The sequence below is a fragment of the Rhinoraja longicauda genome, chromosome 3 (assembly GCF_053455715.1).
Source record: "Rhinoraja longicauda isolate Sanriku21f chromosome 3, sRhiLon1.1, whole genome shotgun sequence".
NCBI classification, from domain to species: Eukaryota; Metazoa; Chordata; class Chondrichthyes; order Rajiformes; family Arhynchobatidae; genus Rhinoraja; species Rhinoraja longicauda.
This window is the reverse complement of record NC_135955.1, coordinates 26166104-26192960: the sequence shown is the minus strand read 5'-3', so window position 1 is coordinate 26192960 and position 26857 is coordinate 26166104. Positions and strand designations below refer to the sequence as shown.

The 26857-nt window shown below is 38.1% G+C and overlaps 1 protein-coding gene across 3 annotated transcripts in view; it reads right to left on the bottom strand.

The window, feature by feature from the left end:
- Window positions 1-3721: 3721 nt before the first annotated feature.
- The window catches only part of ptbp3 (polypyrimidine tract binding protein 3), a 57841-nt gene continuing 34705 nt past the window's right edge, over window positions 3722-26857 (bottom strand). For 2 of the 3 annotated variants that reach the window (XM_078395035.1, XM_078395037.1), the window contains 10 exons: window positions 24597-24761; window positions 24160-24270; window positions 18166-18379; window positions 15666-15737; window positions 15002-15135; window positions 12314-12347; window positions 11925-12017; window positions 9199-9415; window positions 8414-8491; window positions 3722-6570 (listed from right to left, as the gene is read on the bottom strand). In XM_078395035.1, coding sequence (XP_078251161.1) covers window positions 6438-6570; window positions 8414-8491; window positions 9199-9415; window positions 11925-12017; window positions 12314-12347; window positions 15002-15135; window positions 15666-15737; window positions 18166-18379; window positions 24160-24270; window positions 24597-24761 — 1251 coding nt within the window. In that variant the 3' untranslated portion in view covers window positions 3722-6437. The remainder of the gene's footprint in view (window positions 6571-8413; window positions 8492-9198; window positions 9416-11924; window positions 12018-12313; window positions 12348-15001; window positions 15136-15665; window positions 15738-18165; window positions 18380-24159; window positions 24271-24596; window positions 24762-26857) is intronic. The other variant, XM_078395036.1, reaches the window with a different exon arrangement.

Genomic DNA, 26857 nt, shown 5'->3' with positions numbered 1-26857 from the left:
ATTGAACAGTCTATCCTTTGAATCATTACCAGGAAGGATTGTATTTATTTGGTTTGCTGCTTCTCCTTTATAAATTTGTGAGTGTGCATTGATTCCCCAAGTTTGAGCTCAAGTAACTGGACATATTTCATAGATATGAAGCTCCCCAGTACTATATAGTACTATATGGTACAGGGATTATAAACTGGTTTCTGCTACCAATTCATTATTTAAAAAATAATTTAGTTACAATAATATTCGAACTATTAACGTTGATAAATGCTTTTAAACCGTACCATAACTCCAAATCACAAAGCAACTAAAGCACACAACCACAACCTACCTGCAAATACAGTTAAAAAAACCTTGGCTTTTCTTGAAAACTGGACATGACTTTGCCACATGGATCTTTGCTGCACTAATCAATGCAGGGCATTGAGTTTGGCTTTATTTCTTTGTTTTAACATAGCTGTTATTTCTTGTTTAATTCAATGGCTTGTTCGGAAATTTAAGAGCAATTCGGAATCGGCTACATTACTATGGCACTGGTGTCAGAGGTCTGATTAGGCCAAGACATGAAATCTCCCTCCTGAAAGATATTTATCAACCTGATGCTTCACACCATCATCAATTCCCACAGAGTTTGTGAATTCCCCATTCAGTTAATTAAATTCAAATTACTTAGCATCTATGATGGGATAAGATCTCAATTGTCATGTTTGTCCGGCTGTCTGGATAAGTAATAATTGCCCATTTGTATAACCCATGCCTCTTGTTTATAAAAAACAAATTCCTTTAAAAAAAGTTCTTCCAGTTAAATTTTCTTGATTCCATCATGGTTACATGGAACAACAAAAAACACACTGAGTCCCTCAAAAGCAACATTTTAAAATAAATATTGGATATACTTACAATCTTCCACTGTATATGAAAACAAGCTTCTATCCAAGAATAAAATCATATTTTTGAATAATAAGGTTAAAATACATCAGTTTTCAATTCTATAAATGTTTTTGCATTCATTTTCACATTGAACATCACTGGCAAGACTTGTCAGTGGTTTACCAAGTCCTTGTTATTTGCGCAAAAAAACCATGGATGCCTCAGGGACCTCTCCTATTTACCCCAAATAATAAAAAATAAACATGACCTTTAAAGTTCTAAACATCCATTATGTGCCTAGTGATGTGTGAAGTATCTTTCTATAATATATTTTCAGCATAAATATGTATCAGTTTCTTGGCTTGAATCGTGGCTCTCGTGTGTGACATGGCAAGTACTGTATGCAAAGCGAGCACTTTGCTGACAGTTGTACCGTGTAATTTCAAAACCGATCACCAATTACATTACTACATTTAATTTAAGTAGTTTGAAGGCTGGTTCTTGATTCTATCAACTATTTCCTAACATGTACTATTAAAAGGAAATTTGTTCATATGTCAAGAAAGTCCAGCGTAATATTAAAAATTAAATGAGAAGCAATTACATAGTACACTCTTGGAATGTAGATGCTCACACACATTGTATTCCCATTTGGTGCCTCTTGGGAAAGTTTGAATTGACCTGTAGATCAGCAGATAATGAAGACATAGTGCACTCATGGTAGTTGGCTCAAAGGTAGCAGTGGGCCTATTTGAGACAGTAAAGTGATATAACTGTAAATCAAGTTGCTTGCAGTGAAGAAAGCCAATGGAATGTTGGCCTTCATAATAAGGGGAGTTGAGTATAGGAGCAAAGAGGTCCTTCTGCAGTTGTACAGGGCCCTAGTGAAACCGCACCTGGAATACTGTGTGCAGTTTTGGTCTCCAAATTTGAGGAAGGATATTCTTGCTATTGAGGGCGTGCAGCGTAGGTTTACTAGATTGATTCCCGGAATGGCAGGACTTTCATATGTTGAAAGACTGGAGCGACTAGGCTTGTATACACTGGAATTTAGAAGAATGAGAGATCTTATCGAAACATATAAGATTATTAAGGAATTGGACACGTTAGAGGCAGGAAACATGTTCCCAATGTTGGGGGAGTCCAGAACAAGGGGCCGCAATTTAAGAATAAGGGGTAGGCCATTTAGAACTGAGATGAGGAAAAACTTTTTCAGTCAGAGAGTTGTGAATCTGTGGAATTCTCTGCCTCAGAAGGCAGTGGGGGCCAATTCTCTGAATGCATTCAAGAGAGAGCTGGATAGAGCGCTTAAGGATAGCAGAGTCAGGGGGTATGGGGAGAAGGCAGGAACGGGGTACTGATTGAGAATGATCAGCCATGATCACATTAAATGGCGGTGCTGGCTCGAAGGGCCGAATGGCCTCCTCCTGCACCTATTGTCTATTGTCTATAAACCACGTTGGAAAGGAATTCAGAATCAACCAGTTGGCCACACTTAAGTTAGTTAAGAACAGGTTTTCTTCCCTTGAATGGACAGACCCGCTAGCTTAAAAACAATACAGCGGCCTTCATCATTTAAAAAAAGGTTTGGCAGTAATATAAATGAATCAAAATGTTCAAATTGCCACAGTATTTGAACTTGGGCATCTTCAGGTTCTCTGCAACCACCAGATGAATCCAGTAACAAAACCACTGCATGATCATGCCTCTTATCAAGTGATATATTCACATCAGTGACCTCTCTAGAAAACTGAAGCACATGTAGTTCTCCAGACAGACATGCAGCAACCAAAGGTTGTTTGCATTTTGAAAACAATTATAAACAAAGCAACAGCCAATTAAAGGAATTGAAGCAAGATAGCAGCAGGTTCAAGATCCTGCAACAAAGCAATTACAATTTTTTTAAATCATCAGTTATGCATTGCGCACATGCATGTGTTTACAATGCACAAACAAAGCAAATGAAGTGGTCAATGTTCTGAAGATCTCCATTCTGCCCTGCACTAATAACACCTCCCAAAATACAATGCATCACCTGGTGGGATGGTGCACAACAGAATGGCACAAAGCAAACAGCACAGTTGTAAAGGGCAAAATAATGCCACATTCGTGCATAATAAAATGTTTAAGTATATTCAGCAATAAAGATTGTGTTGAGGTAAAGATACAAAAAAGTGAATTAGATCTTGAACAGAGGTTTCCAAACTCTTACTTTTATAATATAAGCCTCGTCCCTAGAAATGTTTTACTTAAATACTCTCTCATTTCCATTCTCAGAAATTAGATTTTGCAGGGAGAGCAGACCTGAGATTTACGGCATTAAAGCCTAGGGGATCTTTCTAGAACAGGTCGAGTGCACAAAAAATGGATGCACCAAAATACTATTTAAGAACCAAAATGTAAAATATTATATGCTTAAATGAGGTAATGGAAAATCTGAGCACTCAATGAATAAAAATCATTGGTTGTGCCATTTTATGCATTTTCATATTTTCAAGATTTCCTCCATAATCAGCTAAATATCATTTGCATTCTGCTTAATGTGATATGAAGAGTGAAAAATGTGGAATGAGATTGACTGCGGTTTCACAGACAAGCTTGTTTGGAAAAGTGACAAGGCCTCCCTACTCCATTTAGGGAAACAAGTTTCAAGACCTATCACATACATCTCTCCACTAATACATGCGAGAACAGTTAACTTAACATAAAATGCTTCTCGAGGATCAGCCCTAGCTCCAATGGAAACCAGGATAAATATGAAAAAGCAACCACAGCTCATTGCTGAGAAAATATCCAAGCATATGATAGATAGGAGCTAATGCCACGCTTGTTCCAATCTCAATGCATTCCATATTCATGGATACCCACACATTCTACCCATCACTTCCCCAGTTTGGGAACCTCTGATTTAGAATAAAAGAAAGAAAGTTTAAAGCGTTAGACAAAGAGGCAGGAAGATCAAAGAGGTGTCATGACATTTATTGAAAGCATGCTACAATTAGAGGATAGATTATCAAGGCCATACAAGTGTACACAACGAAAGAAATGGACCACTTTACACAGACACATGCAATAAACAATTAGAAAATATTATTTTTAATATTTCATTATCTGTGCATTAAAAACAAATCTTAACAGAAATGGAATCCATTTTGTTTCTTCCACTTTTGACACAAACTGCTTTACAAATGAAACCTGGTACTGTTGCTTATCAAAATATACAAGACAATCAATGTTTTCATATAAAAACCAGTTTGTACTTTTACTTGTTCCCAAAAAAACCTCATTTAAAAAAAAGTTGTTTAAATATTTACAGCATTTTCACTTTGTCTGCTGAACATTCTTACAAACTCAAAAAAGGCAGGAATTTTAAGAACAGATCAAGTACATGAATGAACAGGGTGGAAAGCATTATACCCCTGCTGGCAACTAAATGTCAGAAGGGAAGCAGCTTGAAAAAGAGGTTAAGTATTTCACACAAAATGTTACAACCTTTGTCTGAACTGCACAGGTAGAAGCATTCCAACTGCCTTATTTGAAAAAAAAAACAAAACAGGTCTCAAACTTAGTTACACTAGATGCTGAATGCAAGTGTCTTACATTTATATGTCTGCGATAATTACCAAGAAACTTCATTAGTCTGGGGTTCCAATGTTTTATCAACCCCTTCTGTGCCCTGCAAACTTAAGTCTTAGAATTTGGAAAAATTGAGATCCCAATACAAGTCACAGGTGACTAATCCACAACAAATAATAAATTTTACTAGCATTTACAAGATGGTGTGACTCATGTTGGGGGTGAGCCTAGTTAATTAATTCAGCAGTCTCACTCTGTTACAAATGCTACAGTTCAGTATTATATAAGAAAGTCTTTTATGCAGCATCCTTGGGACTAACTTGGGGAATGGTGAAATCAGAAATGCAAATTTGGTAAAATTCTGGCTCAGGGCACCAAATTTGTGGCGAGTAAATCACTGCAATTTCTGAACAATTCTTCTCACATACTTTTATGAAGTGGCTCTATGCTCAGCATGAGAGAGCTAACAAATCTGATTCAATACAAGTTAGTGCCCTTGGGTATTCTTTCAAGCCTGGTGCAAACAAAGCACCTCTACAAAAAAAAGTTGATTTCTCACATTCTCCCTCCTTTTACATTTGCAACTACATTCACATTTCTATTTTAGGTTTAAAGATAATAAAAAGTTAAATGGGAGGGGGAAAAAAATGATTACTGAAGGCACATAAACTTTGGTCCTGTTTTTAATTCTCTGAAACCCTGAAATAAAAGCTGATATTCTCTACCTCATTATTCACTATTTCCTTTTGTCAAGCATGTACTCCTTTCAGAATTCCACTTGAATGGGACTAAAGTCTTGTATTTAATAATAGTTCTAACCATGGTTTAGTTGCAGCTTTGCAAAGTCTGTGTGGCTCTGAAGTATTCTTTCAGAATGGAAGAGTTAAGGACATGTTTTCTAGACTTGCAGTTAGTCCAGCGACCATTCAATAAAACAAAAGCCTAACGCAAAATGCTGGATATTTAGCTAGAGTCTAACAAATTCACATGAAAACATATGTTCAGAGAGGCTTTAAAATACCTACACTGAAACATCCAAAAGACAAATATTCCCTCAAAACAAAAGCCAACAATTAACATTCTTAAAATTAACAGCTACAGATCAAAATAAATGAAATATTTAAAGATAACATAAACCTTTAGCGCACACATAAGATAATGAAGCAATTTGAATTTTGTAGATCAAGACAAAAATAAGCAATATAAACAAACCTCGGGCATTTTAAACTAGTTAAACTTATTCAATTATGCCCAATGCAGAGCTTCGATGTAGCCCTTGGATAGGATGGAAACACAGATCAGCGGTCTGCCCGAGGAGAGAAAGTAAATGTGTAATTCCCATCTGTGTACTAAATTGTAACTTAAATCTAAGTATGTAGCAGATTTACCAACATTGCAAAATTGAAAAGAAAATCACCTAAACTCTACAATGACAAAAAGGTTCCTTTTAAAAGAACCAATAACACATATACTGAAGAAAATGCAGGGAAAGCCTATAATCTAATTAATAAACAGATAATAAGGCACATGATAATTAAACAAGTACACAGTAAATACGAAATTGATTTTTTCATATCTTCAGTGGTATGAAAACCCATGATGTTTAATTTCTCCCCGCCATGAAAATAACTAAAATATTTTGTTTTAAAGTGTGACAATCATGTAGATCCAAACCTGATTTTATCCCTCTCCCAAAATTGTAAACTTTTGGGAAAAAATTTCAATCACTAAACCAGCCAATAGAGACCAATGAATGTCAATGTATGGCTGCTGATTGTTTGCAACAAACCTACACTTTAAAAATTAAAGAAAATTGGTATCAATTGAAGTCAACAGATAGACAATAGGAAAGTCACAAGTTGAGAAACCCCACTTGTGTGTTCCACTTAAATCATAAATCTAGGCATCTCTTGCAGGCATGGTTGGTCATTGGTATTTCAGTCTCTGTCTGAATACTAGCTTACCACAAGTGTGGTCCCAGTCTATAGAGAAAATAATTATTAAATTGTGGATTTAGAAAAGGACACTCTGAGATGGTGATTTTCTCCAAGGTCATGATTATGAAGGTCAATGAGAGCCTGGATTGCTTCTTCAAGACTGTCTAACTGGATAAGGGCCATCTTACGGTCTTTCCTGCAATATTTAAAAAAAACACACATTTCAAGACAATTCAAATGTGATAAATAGTTACAGATTCTTTTAAAAACATTAACTAAACATTTTATTTGTTGGGGGGAAAAAAACTGGAAACTATTATGAATAGGCACATGTTACTGTTCTTTCCCTGACCCAGACCACCAGATTGGGCAAGTTACTTATTACACATATGTTAAAAGCTGTTCTTGGGACAAACACAGAAGGTATGAAGAATTATAATTTCTAACAATGCTTACTTAATACTTTGGAACCTCAAACATTTGAAACTCAGCATACGCAATTCCAAGAGAAGCAAACAATTTATGAATCTGTTCTTGAATGAACCACTGATTTTCCAAAATGATGGCAAATAAATCAAGTATTAATGCATAATTTCAGATGAGATATTACATGTCAAATAAAATGTTTTGCCAAACATCCTCCTGAATCCAAGGAATAAAATCCTAGCCTGTCCAACCTCTCCCGATAGCTCAGCCCAAGTTCTGGCAACAACCTGGTTGAGGGGTGCATCGAGGCTGAGGCCATCTTGGGAGGATTCGCCAGTCGGCAGGACCTTGCCCGAAGGCTCAGTGGTCAATGGACCCGTCCGAAGTCTTGGGCGGCAGGACCGAGCGAAGGCTCGGTTGGAAGGTCCGGTAACCCATCCGAAGGTTCATGTCGGTGGGACTGGGAACCCGCCCAAAGGCACGTCAGATGGTTGTAACCAGGAGGGAGCTGGAGACGTCAGATGTGAGGAGCGCTGGCTGGTAGGAGGGCAAAGCAGGATAATGCCTCCAGTGCCTTAATGGTGGGCTGCAGGAGGCACCCCAGGACACAAAGATGGCCGGGCGTGGAGAGAACAGGGATGTTGATTCGCAGGAACTGCTCCATTTCATTGAGCGCATGTGTAATATATGCAAAAGGGATTTTACTGTGCAGTTGCATATATGACAAATAAAGCACTATTGATTGATTAACAACCTCGCAAATCTTCTCTGCATTCTTTCCAGCTGAACATCCTTGCTCCAGTAGGGTGACCAAAACGTAACAGAATACTCCGTGGTCTCACCAGCATCTTGTAAACTGTAACGTATCTTTTATACTCAATCCCCTGACTAATTAAGGCCAATATACCAAGAGTCTTCTTGATCACCCTGTCTAACTGTGACACTTTCAGGAATTGCATACCTATACTTATACCTATACTTATGGATATCTCTGCTCGCCAACCCAGGGCCATATCATTCACTGTGAAGGTCCTGCCCTAGTTTGACTTCCCAAAACGCACCTATTTGCATTAAATCCCATGTTATTCCTCAGCCCACTTGGCCAACTGACCATATGCTGCTGTAATTTCTGATAGCCCTCTCAACATCGATGACACCACCTACTTTAGTGTCATCTGCAAATTTACTAATCATGCCTTGTACATCATCCAAAAATCCAGAGCTTTTGTTTGTTCAGGACAAATTATACTTCAATTCACATTCAAAAGTAGTCAGAAATTTACTGCAGATGTTAAGTAACTGAAAGTCCTTTACCAACTTGGAGCATAAACCAGTTATAATTATCAATTGAGTAACACTGGTTTATGAACAGCAGCAATAACTTGGGCAATAATAAATCTGTCACATACCTTGCTGGATTAAATGCATAGTATTATGTAGATAAGGCAATAGAATTACTATTGAAAACTTGAGCAGCCCATAGAATATAACTTGTCAACTGCCAAAAGGAAACACTGCAGTTGAATGTTTCCAACCACCGCAGTTGAATGTTTCCAACCACCTTGGTAATTTCACATTAAGCAACTCAAATCGTTGAACACGAGTAAACTTACAGAAAAAATTTGAAGGCTTTCACCGAGCATCCAGCACTTTCAAATAGGTTCTTCAGATCCTCCTCTGTGATCGAAGGTCTACAAATAGACAAAAATACCTTCTTACATACTACACGGAAGGGAGAAACTTGCCAATTTATAAAAACATGCAAAATGCATTAGCAATTACTCTTTATGTATAAAATGAATTTTTGGTGTGTCAAAAAACTTTTTTAATTGTTTTATGGCATTTCAAAAGTAGCAAATCATTTACTACAGAGTCAAGGATGATCAATTGTGTTATTGTCTTAATAATTCAAATTCGGGCATTACATTCAATCTATACTATATCAATGAACATAGTTTGGCTTACTGTACTGGTTGGATAAGCCATACATAAATTAATACAAGATGCTTGTACGAAACAGGACAGAAAGACCTAACATTTAATGGTCCTTTTGGGTGGAGAGAGCTCCATTCCAGATCAAACCGTCAAATTCAGATTGTTGCATTACATAGTGATCATATTAATGGTGATATTTCTGTCCCACAATCTGCCTGAGCAAGCCTGAAGGGCTGACAAACCTACTCCTGATCCTATTTTAGAACTTGCGAAGAGTGGCATCATTAGTTTAGCAGACAACTGCAGGCAATAAATTGACCTAATGAAAGCATTGCGTGAACCAACAGAATTATTTCTTATTTAGCTGCTCACACCAATGGAATGTCTTCATATCTTCAGTCTTGCAATTAATCACATCTATTGGTTTCACCATTAGACATCCCCTTACATTTAAGCTACTCACGGAATGTTTGAAAGATGTAGGGTGGATGATGGAGGGAAAATATTCTGGAAGTTCTTGGACCCTGGTTTCTTGAAGCGATGAAGTGGAGAATTGCCATAATCCTTGGTCAGACCTTGGTCTTCTTGTCCTTCCCGAGGAAGCTGGACCATCTGATGCTTTGACAATGTCACACGCAATACTCGGCCATACACCTTCTGCCCATTAAGATGGCTCATGGCTAGAGAGAATAGAACTTTGTAATTGTAACATAACAATAAAATAAATAAAAGATTCTGTATCCTTTTTCAGTCGTGGCTTGGGGCATCATTGTTTTATTTAACTTGAACGCCAAAAATTAGGGATTTTTCAAAACCCCCTGCAAATTTATTTTTTTTTGGAAAAATCGAACACATCTAATAAGCCACCATGTTTCATGCACAGAGCACAAAGCCATTAGAGCATTCATAGGTACATACTCTACTTCAAATAAAGGACATCCATTCAAGCTGTGCACTGCTACATTGCCCTCCATAATGTTTGGGACAAAGACTCATCAATTATTTATTTGCCTCTATACTCCACAATTTGAGATTTGTAATAGAAAAAACATGTGGTTAAAGTGCGTATCGTCAGATTTTAATAAAGGCCATTTTTACACATTTTGGTTTCACCATGTAGGAATTACAGCTGTGTTTATACATAGTCTCCCACCCCATTTCAGGGCACCATAATATTTGGGACACATGGCTTCACGGGTGTTTGTAATTGCTCAGGTGTGTTTAAATGCCTCCTTAATGAGAGCTCTCAGCAACTAATCTTTCCTCCAGTCTTTCCATCACCTTTGGAAACTTTTATTGCTGTTTATCAACATGAGGACCAAAGTTGTGCCAATGGAAGTCAAAGAAGCCAGTATGAGACTGAGAAACAAGGATAAAACTGTTAGAGACATCAGCCAAACCTTAGGCTTACCAAAATCAACTGTTTGGAACATTATTAATAAAAAAGAGAGCACTGGTGAGCTTATCGCAAAGGAAGACCTCCACAGGTGATGACGGAAGAATTCTCTTTATAATAAAGAAAAATCCCCAAACACTTGTCCAACAGATCAGAAACACTCTTCAGGCGTCAGGAGTAGATTTGTCAATGACCACTGTCCGCAGAAGACTTCATGAACAGAAATAACTGCAAGATGCAAACCACTGGTTAGCCGCAAAAATAGGATGGCCAGGTTACAGTTTGTCAAGAAGTACTTAAAAGAGCATCCACAGTTCTGGAAAAAAGGTCGTGGACAGATGAGACGAAGATTAACTTATATCAGAGCGATGGCAAGAGCAATGTATGGAGGAGAGAAGGAACTGCCCAAGGTCCAAAGCATACCACCTCATCTGTGAAACACGGTGGTGGGGATGTTATGGCCTGGGCATGTATGGCTGCTGAATGTACTGGCTCACTTTCTTCATTGATGATGCAACTGCTGATGGTAGTAGCAGAATGAATTCTGAAATGCAAAGACGCATCCTATCTGCTCATTCAAACAAATGCCTTAAAACTCATTGGCTGGCGATTCATTCTACAGCAAGACAATGATCCCAAACATACTGTTAAAGCAACAAAGGAGTTTTACAAAGCTAAAAAATGATCAATTTTTGAGTGGCCAGGCCAATCACCAGATCTGAACCCATTTGAGCATGCCTTTTATATGCTGAAGAGAAAACTGAACGGGACTAGCCCCCAAAACAAGCATAAGCTAAAGACGGCTGCAATACAAGCCTAGCCGAGCATCATCAGAGAAGACACCCAGCAACTGGTGGTGTCCATGAATTGGAGACTTCAAGCAGTCATTGCATGCGCAACAAAATACTAAACATGACTACTTTCATTTACATGACATTGCTGTGTCCCAAACATTATGGTGCCCTGAAATAGGGGGACTATGTATAAACACTGCTGTAATTTCTACATGGTGAAACCAAAATGTATAAAAATGGCCTTTATTAAAATCTGACAATGTGCACTTTAACCACATGTGATTTTTTTTCTATTACAAATCTCAAATTGTGAAGTACCGAGGCAAATAAATAAATGATGGGTCTTTGTACCAAACATTATGGGGGGCAGTGTATGTGTTTAAATTGATGCAACATCCTGCCTTGTGCTCATATTTTCAGTAATAAAACTGATCTCAAACTGACTGACTACACAGCTGACTGTGAAGTGAACCACCAAAGTTTTGCTAGGTGAAAGGTTTAGGGTCAACATACACCCAAGCATACTTGCTCCTGGGAATACATCTGAAAAGCTAAGGTACCTATATATGTATTTTCATTTACTACCACCGCCCAAGTGTTTCAAAGAGTGGAATTTGCATTAAAAGAACACCGAAATCATCCACCAAGATCTCGCTTAAATTATTGACCCAACTCTAAATATTTAAAGGCAAAGAATTACAGGCACAAAGCAGGAAAATACATTGAAAACTATCCTAATAAGAATAAGAATGAAATTGTAACCTGGCAGCAATTTAAGATGTTACTACCAATCTTGGAGTTCATACCAGAGAAGAAAGTTTTAGGTTAATGATTTTAATAATGTTGCCACATCTTAAGGACTCCCAAGTTTAGCTGTAATGATGGGGACAAATAACTTTTGATGATTTTTTTCTGGCATATCCTACTAAGGTAAAGGAAAACTATCAGGTAGCAGATTAACTATTTAGACAAAATGTTACGTGAATTATTAACTCTTACCTAGCTGAGCCTGGTTTGAATCTGCCATCTGTATTAACGCGTTTTCTTTTTTATTGAACAAGATCTTCACACGATGCACGTCACCGTAAACTCCTTTGGTATGCCAAATTAAAAAAAATAGTTTTAATTTTGAATTCAGCGACAATTTAAAACAAAAGCAGCTTAAGTGGAAGACAAAATTAGCAGGAAATATTTAAATAAATATTTAAACATTAAAGCTTTTTAACAAATGCTACACTGCACAAATACCAAGTTGCTCATGCATTTAATATTTTGCAAAATTCATTGATAGCATAGGTGCAAGATTCTGTTGAATGAAGGATTAAAATATCAACTTAAAATAATGAAAAAAAATTCATTGTAAAATAGCAGTGGAAATGGCAACATACCAAAGAGAATGAACAGCCAGTGAGGTGAAACCTTCTGCAGTAGGGGGAACAAAACAAGTCAGCACAAGATGGACCGGAGACAAACATCAAGTCCCCCGCATCGAAGAGTTTCAGCATTAGTTGAAGGCCAGTTTGATCCATAGAGAATTCGATTGATCACAAAAAAAAGTTAAGTTCAAATGTAGAAGATGTGCCGTTTTGGGGAAGTTTTCAAATTTTGGAAAAATTATGGAATAACGAAGCAGGACAATGAAGGGGAAAAGAAAGAAACATTATAAAGTCAGTAAATAAATGTTCAAAGCATGTAAACATAGTCTACCTATCCCTCTTACACCCCTCCACAGTCTACAGACACTTCTGTAGATGATTATACGCTTTTCCTAATTTATTAGAAGACAATGATGATGAAAAAATGCCGAGTCATTTGTTGCTCCTGGTTTTCGGGCCATATGTAACCATAAACCCACCACCAAAGAGAAATCCAAAGGCATGTCAGGCATATTATTTATGACTTTCATTTAATTTTCAACTGTGCCCCATTCAGAATAACTACAGAAAACATGCAGGTAGATTTTTTTTAAAAAGATTGAATAATTCTCAGCATTATAAAATTGAACACTGAAACTAGGTTAAAAACGAATGAAGAATCAAACGCACACAACTACATACAATTTCTCACTAACTACTGCACAATGCAGAAATATTTCCTATTTTAACAAGATATATTTTTTATGTAGGTGCTTTAATTACAGGAATTGTATAATGCAAAGGAGACTAAATTTTGTTAAGCTTACTCAACTGTTAGGTTTGATCAGAAATCCTTAGTGAAAACAATTGTACAAAATTTAGCTCAATGGTTCAATTACATTTGGAGGGCGTGCAGCGTAGGTTCACTAGGTTAATTCCCGGAATGGCGGGACTGTCGTATGTTGAAAGGCTGGAGCGATTGGGCTTGTATACACTGGAATTTAGAAGGATGAGGGGGGATCTTATTGAAACATATAAGATAATTAGGGGATTGGACACATTAGAGGCAGGAAACATGTTCCCAATGTTGGGGGAGTCCAGAACAAGGGGCCACAGTTTAAGAATAAGGGGTAGGCCATTTAGAACGGAGATGAGGAAGAACATTTTCAGTCAGAGAGTGGTGAAGGTGTGGAATTCTCTGCCTCAGAAGGCAGTGGAGGCCAGTTCGTTGGATGCTTTCAAGAAAGAGCTGGATAGAGCTCTTAAGGATAGCGGAGTGAGGGGGTATGGGGAGAAGGTAGGAACGGGGTACTGATTGAGAATGATCAGCCATGATCGCATTGAATGGCAGTGCTGGCTCGAAGGGCTGAATGGCCTACTCCTGCACCTATTGTCTATTGTAAACAAGCAGTTCTTTACCAAAATTTTAATTTCTATTTTAAAAGTACAAAAAAATGAGAAATCCTTTAAACTAAAGGCATTGCCTGTTTAGAATATAGGAAATGATTACTTATGTGAATTTAGACTCAACTGTAATGAGAAAGTTACATTGAAATAAAAAAGTGCGTGTCATCGGGATGTAACATTCAAATTCCAAATGACATGGTTTGAGAACAGAATATGAATACTTACAAGCATGCACACATTTGCACAATGAACTATCTGAAGACTAAAGGGATTAATGAATATTTAATGTAACAATTTATGACAAACCACTGATTGGCATAAAATGACTGCGTAATGAGTGAATTCTTCACTCTAATTTCATTTAACCTTATTGTCCAAGATATTTACTAAATATTTACATTCATTCATGAATGTGGGCATCCCTGATAAGTTCAAAATTTATAATGCCAGAGTACCCTCAGTTTACATTTAATATGGGAAATTTTCTAATCATACCAAGATGAAATTGTGTTAAAAGCTTGCATTTGGACTGGTAGTACACAGACTTCACATTTGCAGAATGCAATTTTGCTTACATTTGGCAGGACTTTGTCTACTTCACTGTTTTGCTAAAATATGTTGCATTGGTTGTTAATTTTCTTTTAAATACCAAAATAAGCAAACTGTAGAATTTGCTAAAATCTCCCAAATATGTAGGCATGATCAAATCAACCAATATACTTGCCACAAAAACAATGACTTAGCTTAATTGAACTATGATTAAAACACAAAGGTGCATATTTGATCATTATGTCTGTACAAATGACAATTACAGAATATCACCATGTACAATTCTACAAAGCATTGAGACATTGTGTTTTCTTGTAAAGGGTTCATAGCCACAGATGAGAGAAAAGAGCATCTTCTGCAAGAACATAGCTCTGTTGTTGATTAGCATTGAGAACACAGGGCACTCGCATTTGTATTAGGCAATAGTAATTAGAAAACCTCAGCTATAAACCAAAATTAAATGACTTCAGCAGTCCAAAAATGGCATAATCCCATGTCCCGAATGAATTAAGATTCTCAAGTTTGTCAGAACATATCCTTGCAGCTCTTATTTGAGAACCCCTCACCTAACTCTAATTACTCCAAATGAATAGCAGAGCTATGGTTATATTATTCTAAACTCAAGTATTGCTTTGTAATTTGCAACATTATAGACTACAAATTCAACATGAAAATATGAAAGTAAATTATCACTTTTCCAAACATTATTATAAAATACTTCTGTGAAAGAATGAATACATCACAATTCCTAATGATGGCACCAACCTCAGGGTTTAGGTTGCTGACCAACAAGACTGAATTTCCTGCTGGGCCCATTCCATGCATTGCAAGCCGACCTCCAACTGCGTGTTGAAGGCCAAGATGCCCAAGACCTCCATGGATCCCTTGAACAGATAGGCCTGGAAACAGCAAGAACTTTGGTATTAACCATAGCAGGTGCACAAAGAACAAATCCCCATCAAATATAAGATTAGTACAAAGGGTAATTTGAGATAGCTGGATGCAAAACCACAATATTTCCAACAAAGCTTTTATATTCTCTAACAAATAATTCTTCCACACCAAAGCCATTGATTCAATGGAATGCCTACTTTTAGAAGCGCATTCAGTCACATAAGATGACTAACATCCAAGTCTATTGTTGGAAAACAAGCAGCTGCAAAAGTCAAAATAAAACCTCTCACACATGCATTTAATGAGAAATACAGGAAAAGGTTAAGGGAAAAGGCAAAAGTCTAACAAGGCAACTATAATCTCTCTTCCAGCATTCAACATCAACCAAAGTTTTAGTGCGAGCTTGGTTAGAAATTCAGCTCTTTAAATCCGTTATCAGGTTCCCACGGCAGTCCACATTAAACACGAATGATTATTACTATAATTGTCTGCTAATTAATTGAAAGGTTATTATCATTCAATAGATCATACTGACCTGCTTGTGGGAAGCCAACCGCAGGTCCAAATCCACCAGCACCATAAGGATTGGAGATGATACCTGGTGCACCTGGCAAAAGTTCATGTATTGCAGAGTTAGTAAATTTACTGCATATTCTATTTTAAATTCTTGAGTCCTCCATCTCTTTTGGAATTGGTGCCCCAATATTGTTTCTCCCCAAACCCCTCCGCTCAAATTTCCCCTTATGAATCGAGTGGCTGTTCGCAACTTGTCACAGAGGTTTACATATGCAATCACTGTGTTACCAGCTAACACTGCATCTTTCAAATGAAAAGAAACTTAGGGGCCATGTACAAAATATCATGCTCGTATTGTATTTAGTTTTCACACTCAATTAAATGAGTATTTAATTCAGCTACATCAAATAACTTCATAAGTTCTAGGAGCAGAATTAGGCCATTCAGCCCATCAAGTTTACTCTGTCATTCAATCGTGGCTGATCTATCTTTCTCTCTCAACCCCATTCTTCTGCCTTCGCTCCATAACCCGACACCCTTACTAATCAAGAATCTGTCAATCTCCACCTTAAATCTGCCTTTGAAAACACATTTACTCCAAAGTGAAAACAACTCATTTAGTTTGATAACTAAGTAGATTTACTCCAGAAGGGGAGCTTTGTTGCAAACTTGTCCTTCTACCTACATGAATTTTCAGTACTTTGAGATTATTCAGGTCACCTGCACCTCCCCATCCTCTTCAGCTAATTCAGTTTAGATTAAGAGCACAAGGGTTAGATCGTGGCGGGCTTAACTACAGGATTTTTTTTTTCATGATGCAGAGGGTGTAGGGGAAGATAATTAATTCTACATACATTGCTGCATCATTGGGCTTGTGCTACAAGAACTGCTACTGTAGGTACTCGTACTACCCAAAATCAACCAAGTACCAACTCAATTGTGCTTTGTGCATTTTTTAATCAAATCAGACATCGACCCGTGCAGGAGTTCTCTAACTGCAGACATACACACAAAAGGAATACAAGGTAAATAAATCATTCCAACCTCTCAACTATAACTAAACTATAGACTTGTAATGCACTCAGTTTCTAACTGGTTCAGTTGGTGCACACTCAAGCACGGTTACCCATTCTCAAAAGATCTAGCCCCAAAACATGCACAATAATTCACAAATAGTTTTCTTAGCTACCGTCACTATTGTACTACCTCAGTTGAATAGAAATGGGTTTCCCTTGAAATCAAATTCCATATAAATATCTAATGTTTCAACGCCTTTTAAATGGGGGGGGGGGGGGGGGGGGGGGACTTCCTCCGGAAAAACATACACGAAAATTTGACAATGACAAGAAAAACCATTGGTCGCAAATAAAGGGTTGCCTGTATTTTCAAACGTCCTACATTCTTTGAAAAGTATTACTAACCAATGCCACTAATGCTTCAATATACACTCAACAATATTGTACAAAGAGGAAATAAAACACTGACCTGGGATATTCACTATCTAATTCAAAGAGCAATGCACTTGTTGATGCAATGAAGCTCAAATAATAAAAAGTGTATCCTTATTTTTGAACAATTCAGTTTAGATGATCTGCACTTATATTCAATGGCTTAATGCAGGGGCACCATAAATGATCAATACTCCACAAATCATTTGTCAATTGTGAACAAAATGTAATTTCGGTATAAGTATCTTCAATTCATCATTTGTCTCGACACATCCAAAAATATCAAAGAAACAGTTTAAATAACAATTGATATATTGTGCTATTCCTGTTCTATCAACTACAATAAACAAGGTCAAACAATTATCTATGCACAGTCATTTAGTCAATATGAAGTCTGTGTTTATACACAAAATTAAGCAGAAACATTCTAGTTGCAGATTGAGAATCCTTCCTTCAGAGTATCCAAGATAAGCATTACTTACAGTAGGTCAATTCCAGGGCAACAGCATCTGAAAAACCTCAATTTAAAAAGTTCTTTGTTTCCTTTGAGAGAAACGACACTACACTCAACATGTGTAATAAAAACCAGTATTGATACTGATCATGAGGATGCTACTGGCATTTCCAGATACAGATTATACTCTAAGCTCTGTAAGAAATTGAGGGGCATGTGTTTCTGAGACAGCAACAGGTTAGGGGACGTTAGCATTGATCTAGGTGGATTAATTTGCTCAAGAGACCATTCAGCTCATTATGCCTTTGCCAGCCTTTTGGAAATACTACCCATTATAGCACTAATATTGTTCTCTTTCATGATTTTTTGTTCATTTAGATAAGGAGTCACAATTTCCCCCAATTGGCACTGAATTGGCTTTTAGCAACTCTTCAGGGATCAAACCATCCAAAATTTCACATACAGATGCCAACTGCATCCCGTTTACTAATTCTCCAGATTGTTGGCAATTGTCTTACCTAACTGGATAAAAATGAAAAGAATGCGCAATGCTAATAAATTATCTGACACACAGTAGGATTGTTTGATGAGCATAAGGGATCATCAAAAAAAATTACCTGTCATCATGTATTTACCCAGAAGTGAAGTTTCCTTACCAAAAGCGGCGGCCACGGGACCATCAATGGTAGACTGGCCGTCGCCGGAAGGAAGATCAAGGCGTGTAAAGTCTCTGCTTTTGTCATTGTTGTACTTAACATTAAGGCTAGTCAACTTTGAGAACTCTATACGTAAAGTACAGCAAGCGTTGTAGATATTCTGCCCATCCAAAGCCTGAAGTCAAAAAGGAATAGCAAAATATTTCATTATTTTTCTTTGCAGATGAATGCAACAAGCCAGAGTTGGTTAAATCCCATTCATTTATTTTATGAACTATACAAATGACAGGTGCAATAAATGTAACTTTTTCTGGTGGTTATGACTATTGTTACAAATGAATAAAGACTGTAATGCTACACCAGACTGAACCCTTGCAAGGAATGTATTTCAATTAAAAATACTTTTAAAATAATTTTACTGACAACTTAATTCAACTTCAATTTTTTTTTTAATCTCCTTCACTTTCATCTAAACCCATACATACTATACAATTTAAGGAAACAATCAGCTCCCAAGGCATTCCACTCAATTTGAGAACAATAGTAAAAGGCTCATCTTAATATTTAAAATGAACTAAATAAACTGAATTTAAACATGTGGCAGTAGAGATGATGGAAACCATTGAGCTTCAAACCCACTATATCAACATATCCTCCTCTCATATCAACACTTTTGCTCAGTTGATAAGCTGAATCTCAGATATCAACTGACATTATTACAAAGCACCAGGCACGTGGATATTTTGTTCTCAAAGACTAATACATTAAAGTTAATCTCAGCAGAATTTGATCATCAAGAATGGTAGAAGAGCATGGCTAGAGTAAGGCAGATACGAAGAATCCAGAAGCTCAGCCCTTGTTCGGGTAATAAACTCTTTCAGCTTATGTGGACAAAAACACACATTACAGGCTCAGCACGAGCAATGACCAAACTACAAGATGTTATTCAAGTGAGCAAAACAAAAAGCAATATTGTGCAGGGTAGATAAGAGGATAGCTATTGCTCCCAAAGGGTGTATGTTACCTGTCTGATGCTCAGGTTAAGAATATCCCTTCTGCACTTAACTTCCAAGTGGATCAAGGACGGCACGGTGGCGCAGCGGTAGAGTTGCTGCCTTACAGCGGTAGAGTTGCTGCCTTACAGCGAATGCAGCGCCAGAGACTCAGGTTCGATCCTGACTACGGGCGCCGTCTGTACAGAGTTTGTACGTTCTCCCCGTGACCTGCGTGGGTTTTCTCCGAGATCTTTGGTTTCCTCCCACACTCCAAAGACGTACAGGTATGTAGGTTAATTGGCTGGGCAAAAGTAAAAATTGTCCCTAGTTGGTGTAGGATAGTGTTAGTGTGCGGGGATCGCTGGGCGGCGCGGACCCGGTGGGCCGAAGGGCCTGTTTCTGCGCTGTATCTCTAAATCTAAAAACTAACAGATAGATCCAGCTGTTGTGGTTTGTGTCACAACATGGATTGAAGAAAATGTTCTGGAGCAAAATGAGCAAAGATCAAACAGAACAGAGCTAAAAGGATGGCAAAAAGATTTATGTTATCACCTCCATCATTGTATAAGATCAGGGACTTCAATGTGCAACTTAGATTGGTGTAGTTGAAATAGGTTTTAAATGATGGGACCAAAAAATTAATAGTTAAACGGCAATGCAATCCAAAACACCAGCAGGTAGAGCCCCCTCTAAAAACAGATGCCTCTAATTAGAATAGTTTTAGTTTAGCTTAAAATAAAAAAGTTTATTTTATTTTATTGTCCTGTGTACAGTGGAAGGCTTTTATTTGTGTACTATCCAGTCAAAAAGACTATATATGATTACAATTAAGCTGTCCACAGAGTACGGACTAAGGATAAAGGGTCCAACACAGTGCAAGATAAAGTCCAATTAAAGATAGTTGAAAGGTCTACCACGAGGTAGATGAGGGGTCAGGACCGCACCCTACCGATTGAATGCTGTTAGATTCAGATTGAGCCTTCACTTCCAAAGCTAAAGAAATTAATTATGGAATGCCAATTGACTAAAGTTGGGTATTAAATCTCTCAGAATACTTAACTTTTACAAGAGACACTCAAAATAGGAAGAGTAACCCTGACAACAAAGAATAGGATAAGGGATCATAACTCAGAAAAAAACAAGCAGAAACAATGAGTGAAGCTAAGAAAAAGCAAGAAACAAAACATCTGGAGGAGTTACCTATAAGCCCCACAAAATAGCAGAAGTAATATTTTTAAAAGGGCAGAGTCAGAGGTAACAAGGATAACACTGACCAGAGGACTTAATCTATTTATAGACTGGTAGCGTACGAGTGAATCTTTGCAATGCGATGAACAAAGTAGATACAAGGAACTGCGAATGCTGGTTTACGCAGACAAAATACTGGAGATACTCAGCGAGTCAGGCAGCATCTCTGAAGGACATGAATGGTTAGTTAATCTGAAGAAAGGTCACAATCTAAAACATTGCCCATCCATGTCCTCTAGAGGTGTGGCTTGACCTACTGAAATACACCAGCACTTAAAGTTTTGTAATATGTGGAACCAAGTTGGGAATAAGCTATTTTAGATTTAGAATTGTGAAATAAAGAGGTTAATTAGGATCTTATGCTCAAGGGACTCGTGGTGATAACACCATAAGATATTGGAATAGGACCTAAATCAAGAACCTATCAATCTCTGCCTTTAAAATACCCAATGTATTGGCCCCACAGCAGTTTGTGGCAACAAATTTCACAGCTTCACCACCCTGAAAAGAAATCCTTCTTACATCCATTTTGAATGCATGTTCTTTTATTCTGAAGCTGTGCCCTCCATAACCAGACTCTCCCATCACTGGAAACATCCTTCCACGTCCACTTTATCCTTCTAAACTCTAGCTACCATTGGCCCAGATCCTTTAAACGCCCCACGTACATTAACCCAATCATCCCCAGGATAATTCTCATAAACATCCCCTGGGGCCCAAAAATGCGCACAAAATTCCAAATGTGTCCTCACCATCACCTGATAAAGCCTCAATATTGCGCCCATGATTTTATATTCTAGTCCCCTCAAAATAAATGCTAACATTGCATTTGCCGTCCTTACTACCAACTCAACCTGCAAATTAACTTGTGTAGGAAAGAACTGCAGATGCTGGCTTAAATCGAAGTTAGACACAAAATGCTGGGGTAACTCAGCGGGACAGGCAGCATCTCTGGAGAGAAGAAATAGGTGACGTTTCAGGTTTGAAGAAGGGTCTCGACCCAAAACATCACCCATTCCTTCTCTCCAGAGATGTTGCCTATCCTGCTGAGTTACTTCAGCATTTTGTGTCTACCTGCAAATTAACTTTTTGGGAATCCTGCACCAGCACTCCAAAGTCTCTTTGCACCTCCAATTTCTGAATGCTCTCCCCATTTACCAAGTAGTCTACGTCTTTATTCCCTCGACCAAAGTGCGTGACTGTATACTTTAACTACACTATTGCATTTGCCACCACCTTGCCTACTCTCCCAACCTGTCAATGTACTCCTGTAGCCTCCCTGTCTCAACACTACTTCATCCTCCACATATTTTTGCATCATCTTCGTTTCTTCCCAGCTGTTAACAGGCAACTGAACCATCCTACCGACAACTAGAGCAGTTGTGAGCTACCATCTACATCATTGGAGACCCTTGGACAGTCTTTGATCGGACTTTATCTTGCTCTAAACGTTATTGCTCTTTATCATGTATCTGTACAATGTGGAAGGCTCGATTGTAATCATATATCGTCTTTTCACTGTACCTGGGAAGGCGTGACAATAAACTAAGTCGATCTGCAAACTTGCCCACAAAGCCATCAATTCCGTCATCCAGATCATTTACATATAATGTGAAAAGTAGCTGGCCCATCACATACATCTGCGGAACCAGAGAAGGCCCCCTTTATTCCCACTTTTTGCTTTCTGCTAGTCAGCCAATCTTCTGTCCATGCTAGTGCCTTGCATCTAAAACCATGGGCTCCTATCTTGTTTAGCAGCCTCGCGTTGCTTTCTGAAAATCCAAGTAAACAACATCCACTGATTTTTTGTTGATCCGTCTTGTTACTTACTCAAAAAATTCCAGCAAATATCAAACAGGCACAATCTCCCCATAACAAAACCATGCTGACTATGGCTCTTCCAAGTGCCCCAAAAGCACATCCTTAATAATGAACTCTAAAAATTTTGCCTACCACAGAAGTCAGACCTACTGGCCTAAGGCTTTTATGCTATCCTTGACTTCCTTTGTCAGCCACAGGGACCTAATTCTCCCCTTGGTATATTTCTTTACCTTTGGGATGAAAATTGCCTGCATCTTCCGAATTATTCCCAGAAACTCCTGCCATTGCTGCTCCACTCTCATTCCTGCTACGGTCCCCTTCCAATCAACTTCATCCTGCTCCTCGCTCATGCCTGCCAATCAATTTCAGCCTGCTCCTCGCTCATTTCTTTAGTCACCTTTACTCAACAGTAATACTGATACATCTAATGTCAACTTCTCCCTCTCAAATTGCAGGTTGAATTCGATATTATGATTACTGCCTCCTAGGGTTTCCTTCACCTTAAACTCCCTAATCAAGTTTGGTTCATTCCACAACACCAAATCCAGAATTGCCTTTTTTTCTAACATACACGACCACGAGCTGCTCCAAGAATTGTAGACATTCTACAAATTCCTTCTCTTGGGACCACTCCAACCTGATTTTCCCAGTCTAGTTGCATATTGTAATCCCCATAACATTGTCTTTCTTAAATGCCTTTGCCTTTTTTATTTCCTGATGTAATCTGTGCCCTACATCCTGACTACAATTCAAATGCCTGTATATAACTTCCATCAGGGTCATATTACTCTTGATGGAAGATTGGCCATGAAAGATATTAAAAAAATTATTTTTTTAATTCTTATTTCAATTTCCAGTATCTGCAAAGTGCTGCAGATAGTCAGCATATCCAGCGGCATCTATGGAGAGAGAGACTTTTGTTAACATTAATGAGCTTTTGTCCGAATGGAAAATGTTATTTTAGTTTAGTTTTATTTTATTTAAGTTTAGAGATATAGCATGGAAACTGACCCATCAGTCCACAAGAACCATTGGTCATCGTATACTCGTTCAATGTTATTGCACCTTACACATTAGGGGCAAATTACAGAAACCAATTAACCTACAAACCTGCTCGTCTTTGGAATGTGGGAGCAAACGGGGGCACCTGGAGAAAACCCACGTGGGAGAACATACCAATACCACACAGTACGCACCCGTAGTCAGGGTTGAACCCCTGTCTCTGGCAGTGAGGCAGCAGCTCCACCATTGTACCGTGTCATAAATGTTAACCATATCTGTTTACAAATTCCAACTAACCAAATGAGGGTATGCAATACCGAGTTTTCATTGTACATCACTAAATCTGACATGAAACAAGCATTGGCTGATAATTATATGCTTTACAGCAAATAAAAGTATCCATTCAAGCACAAAAATCCAACAGGCGAAAAGGTTCTAACAAATAGCTAAGAGAATACCATTAGATCAAAAGGAAAAAGTTTATAACATTACCAGAGAAAGTGAGGTTAACCGAATTCTGGAATTTACCCTGAGAACAAAGACTGGATAAAATCCAAGTGAGCAATTAGCAAGAAACAGACTTTTACCAGGAACTTTTATAGGGCAATGCCAGAATGCATCTGTTGTAGGCAAGTGGGACAAAGTGTCAATCTTATTTATCAGCAGAAAAGATATGATGAGATGAACAACTTAGTATTGCCTCTATCTCTTATGTTCTAATATGACAGATTACCAGTGTTCAAGGACTTTATTTTAAAATAATTTTCTGTAAATTTCTCATTCTTTTCACCAACTGAGACAATTTTCAAAACAATAGCTCATCCTTGCAATCAGAAGACCAACTGTCCAAACAGCAAACAAATTGATTTCGACTCTTCCCATTACTAACCATCTTAGCATGATGTGCATGCATAGGATCAGCATACTGAAGGAGCGCCTGGAATTGATTGTTCTTTGTGAAAGTGATGATTTTTAGCACAGTTCCATACTTGGTAAATATCTGTTGGGAGTAAAACAAAAAGTGCATCAGAATAAGAATATAATTTGATTTTGCTTTGGATATAAATAGAATCAAAACTTAATGACAAAGCAAGCATCAATACTGTTGGTTTAGTTGTACAAGAATTACAGTATATACATGTTAACTGAACAATGTTAATTTAAACATACTATGAAGTTAATTGAAAGTTTTCTGCCAATAGCATTATTCCCAAAACAAAATGGAAAGGAAGATTGGATATTTAATTAATAACGATGCACATTTAATTAATCCTTAGCACTTGCAGAAGATTTTTCATACAAGGTAAAAAGTCTGTCAATTCTTACCTGATGCAAAACTTCCAGAGTAACAGGATAAAAGAGGTTCTCCACAATAATGCGCAAGACAGAACTTTGGCCACCGAGCACCGACCCTTCATTGATTGTGCTGCCTGTCATTGACATATTACCGGTATGTACTGCATTTAACGCTTGCAAAGCAGCTTGGGTGCGCTGTGAAAATAAAACATTAAAAGGGCAACTTTTTTGTGAAAATTACAAGAGCAAAAAATTATTTTTTTTAATTTTCGGAATTGAGGACGCAAACACGCCTGTTTCTGGAACAGGCTCCTACAGTAAAGTGACATTAGTTTACAGAATACAAAATGAGTAGTTACCAGCAGAATAAAAGACGCCATTGATTTATTTCCATATTGCCTTGCTCAAAAGTTTAGTTTATTATTACGTGTACCGAGGTATAGCAAAAGTAGTCAGTCTGAAGAAAGGTCTCGACCCGAAACGTCACCCATTCCTACTCTCCTGAGATGCTGCCTGACCCGCTGAGTCACTCCAGCATTTTGTGATACCTTCGATTTATACCAGCATCTGCAGTTATTTTCCTACACGAGGTATAGCAAAAAGCATTTTGTTGCATGCTATCCAACCAGCAGAAGAACTATACATGATGAAGTCATATATACATACAAGATGAAGTCCTGTAAAGTCTGATTAAAGATAGCCAAGGGTCTCCAATGAGGTAAATGGTAGCTCAGGACTGCACTGTAGTTGTTAATAGAATGGTTCAGATGCCTAAACACAGCTGGGAATAAACTGTCCCCGAATTTGGAGGTATGCGTTTTCACACTTCTGTGCCTCTGGGAGAGGGGAGCAGAGGGAGAGACTCGTCCTTGATTATGCCGGAGGCCTTTGCGAGGAAGCATGAAATTTAGATGAGCTTAATGTGAGGGTGGTTAGTTTGTGTGATGGTCTGGGCTGCGCCCCAACTCTTCCAATTTCTTGCAGTCTTGGATGGAGCCGTTCCCAAACCACACCGCAATGCATCCCGATAAAACACTTTCTTCAGCACATGTGTAGAAGTTAGAGTTGTTGGGGGACATTCCCAAGCCTTCTAAGAAAGCAGAGGTGTTGGTGTGCTTTCTTGGCCATTGTTTCGATATGGCCAGTCCAGGGCAAGTTGCTGGTGATATTTACTCCGAAGAACTTGAAGCTTTCGTCCAACTCTACTTCGCCGCCATCAATGTATACCAGGGTATGTGAAGTCGATCACCATCTTGGGGTTCTTAATATTCTGTCTCGTCATTCCTGTACTCTGTCTCATCATTATTTGATATCCAGCCCACTATGGTGGAGTCGTATGCAAATTTGTGGATGCCAGAATTGGAATTGTAGTTGGCTGCAGAGTTGTGGGCGCATTCTTGTGGAGCACCAGTGTTGAGGAATATCAGAGAGGATGATTTGTCCCCTATCCTCAATGATTGTGGTGTGTTGGTCAGGAAGTCGAGGATTCAGTTGCAGAGATGAATGCTGACTCCAAGTTACACGAGCTTGGTGATCAGCTTGGATGGGACAATGGTATTAAGAGCAGAGATACAGTCTCCCTCTCTTATCCAGGTGTTCCAGGAACGAGTGCAAGGCCAATGAGATGGCATGAACCATGGACATGTTGTGGCAGTAGGTGAATTGCAATGGGTCAATGTTGCTTGATAAACTGGATTTAATGCGTTCCATCACAAGCCTCTCAAAGCATTTCATGATGGTGGATGTCAAGCCACTGGACAGTAGTCACTAATTTGTGGGATCTTGCTTTTCTTCGGTACATCAGTGTAACGCAGAAAATGTTCAGACAAAATTTATTACCAAGGCTCAATCAGGAATTAGTTGGAGTGGCGAAAGATTGGGTGGGAAATAGATTTTAAAGAGCTTTCTTTTTTAAATAAAAGCTGTTTAAAAAGAGTTTGAAAAGATGATTGCCTTGAATAGGCATTTTAAATAGGAGAACTGTGAACGATGAATTCATTAAAATATATTATGATCATTGTATTTGCTGTTTAAAATGTGCCACATTTTGAAACTCCACATTACATAAAATTGCCCTCAATCAAATTGTACGCTCGTTTAATTCAACTTGTACTGCATTGGTAAAATACCGTGACTAAATTCTTGACATTCACCTTACTTGTAATGCAAAGGTAGAGAACTAGCAGTTCCTCTTGACTTCAGGTGGTTGATATACATGATAATTTGGGGCCAGTTGGCAACAGATAGTTTAATCTGTAACTGTGACAGTGCAAACATGCTGGGTGTACTTT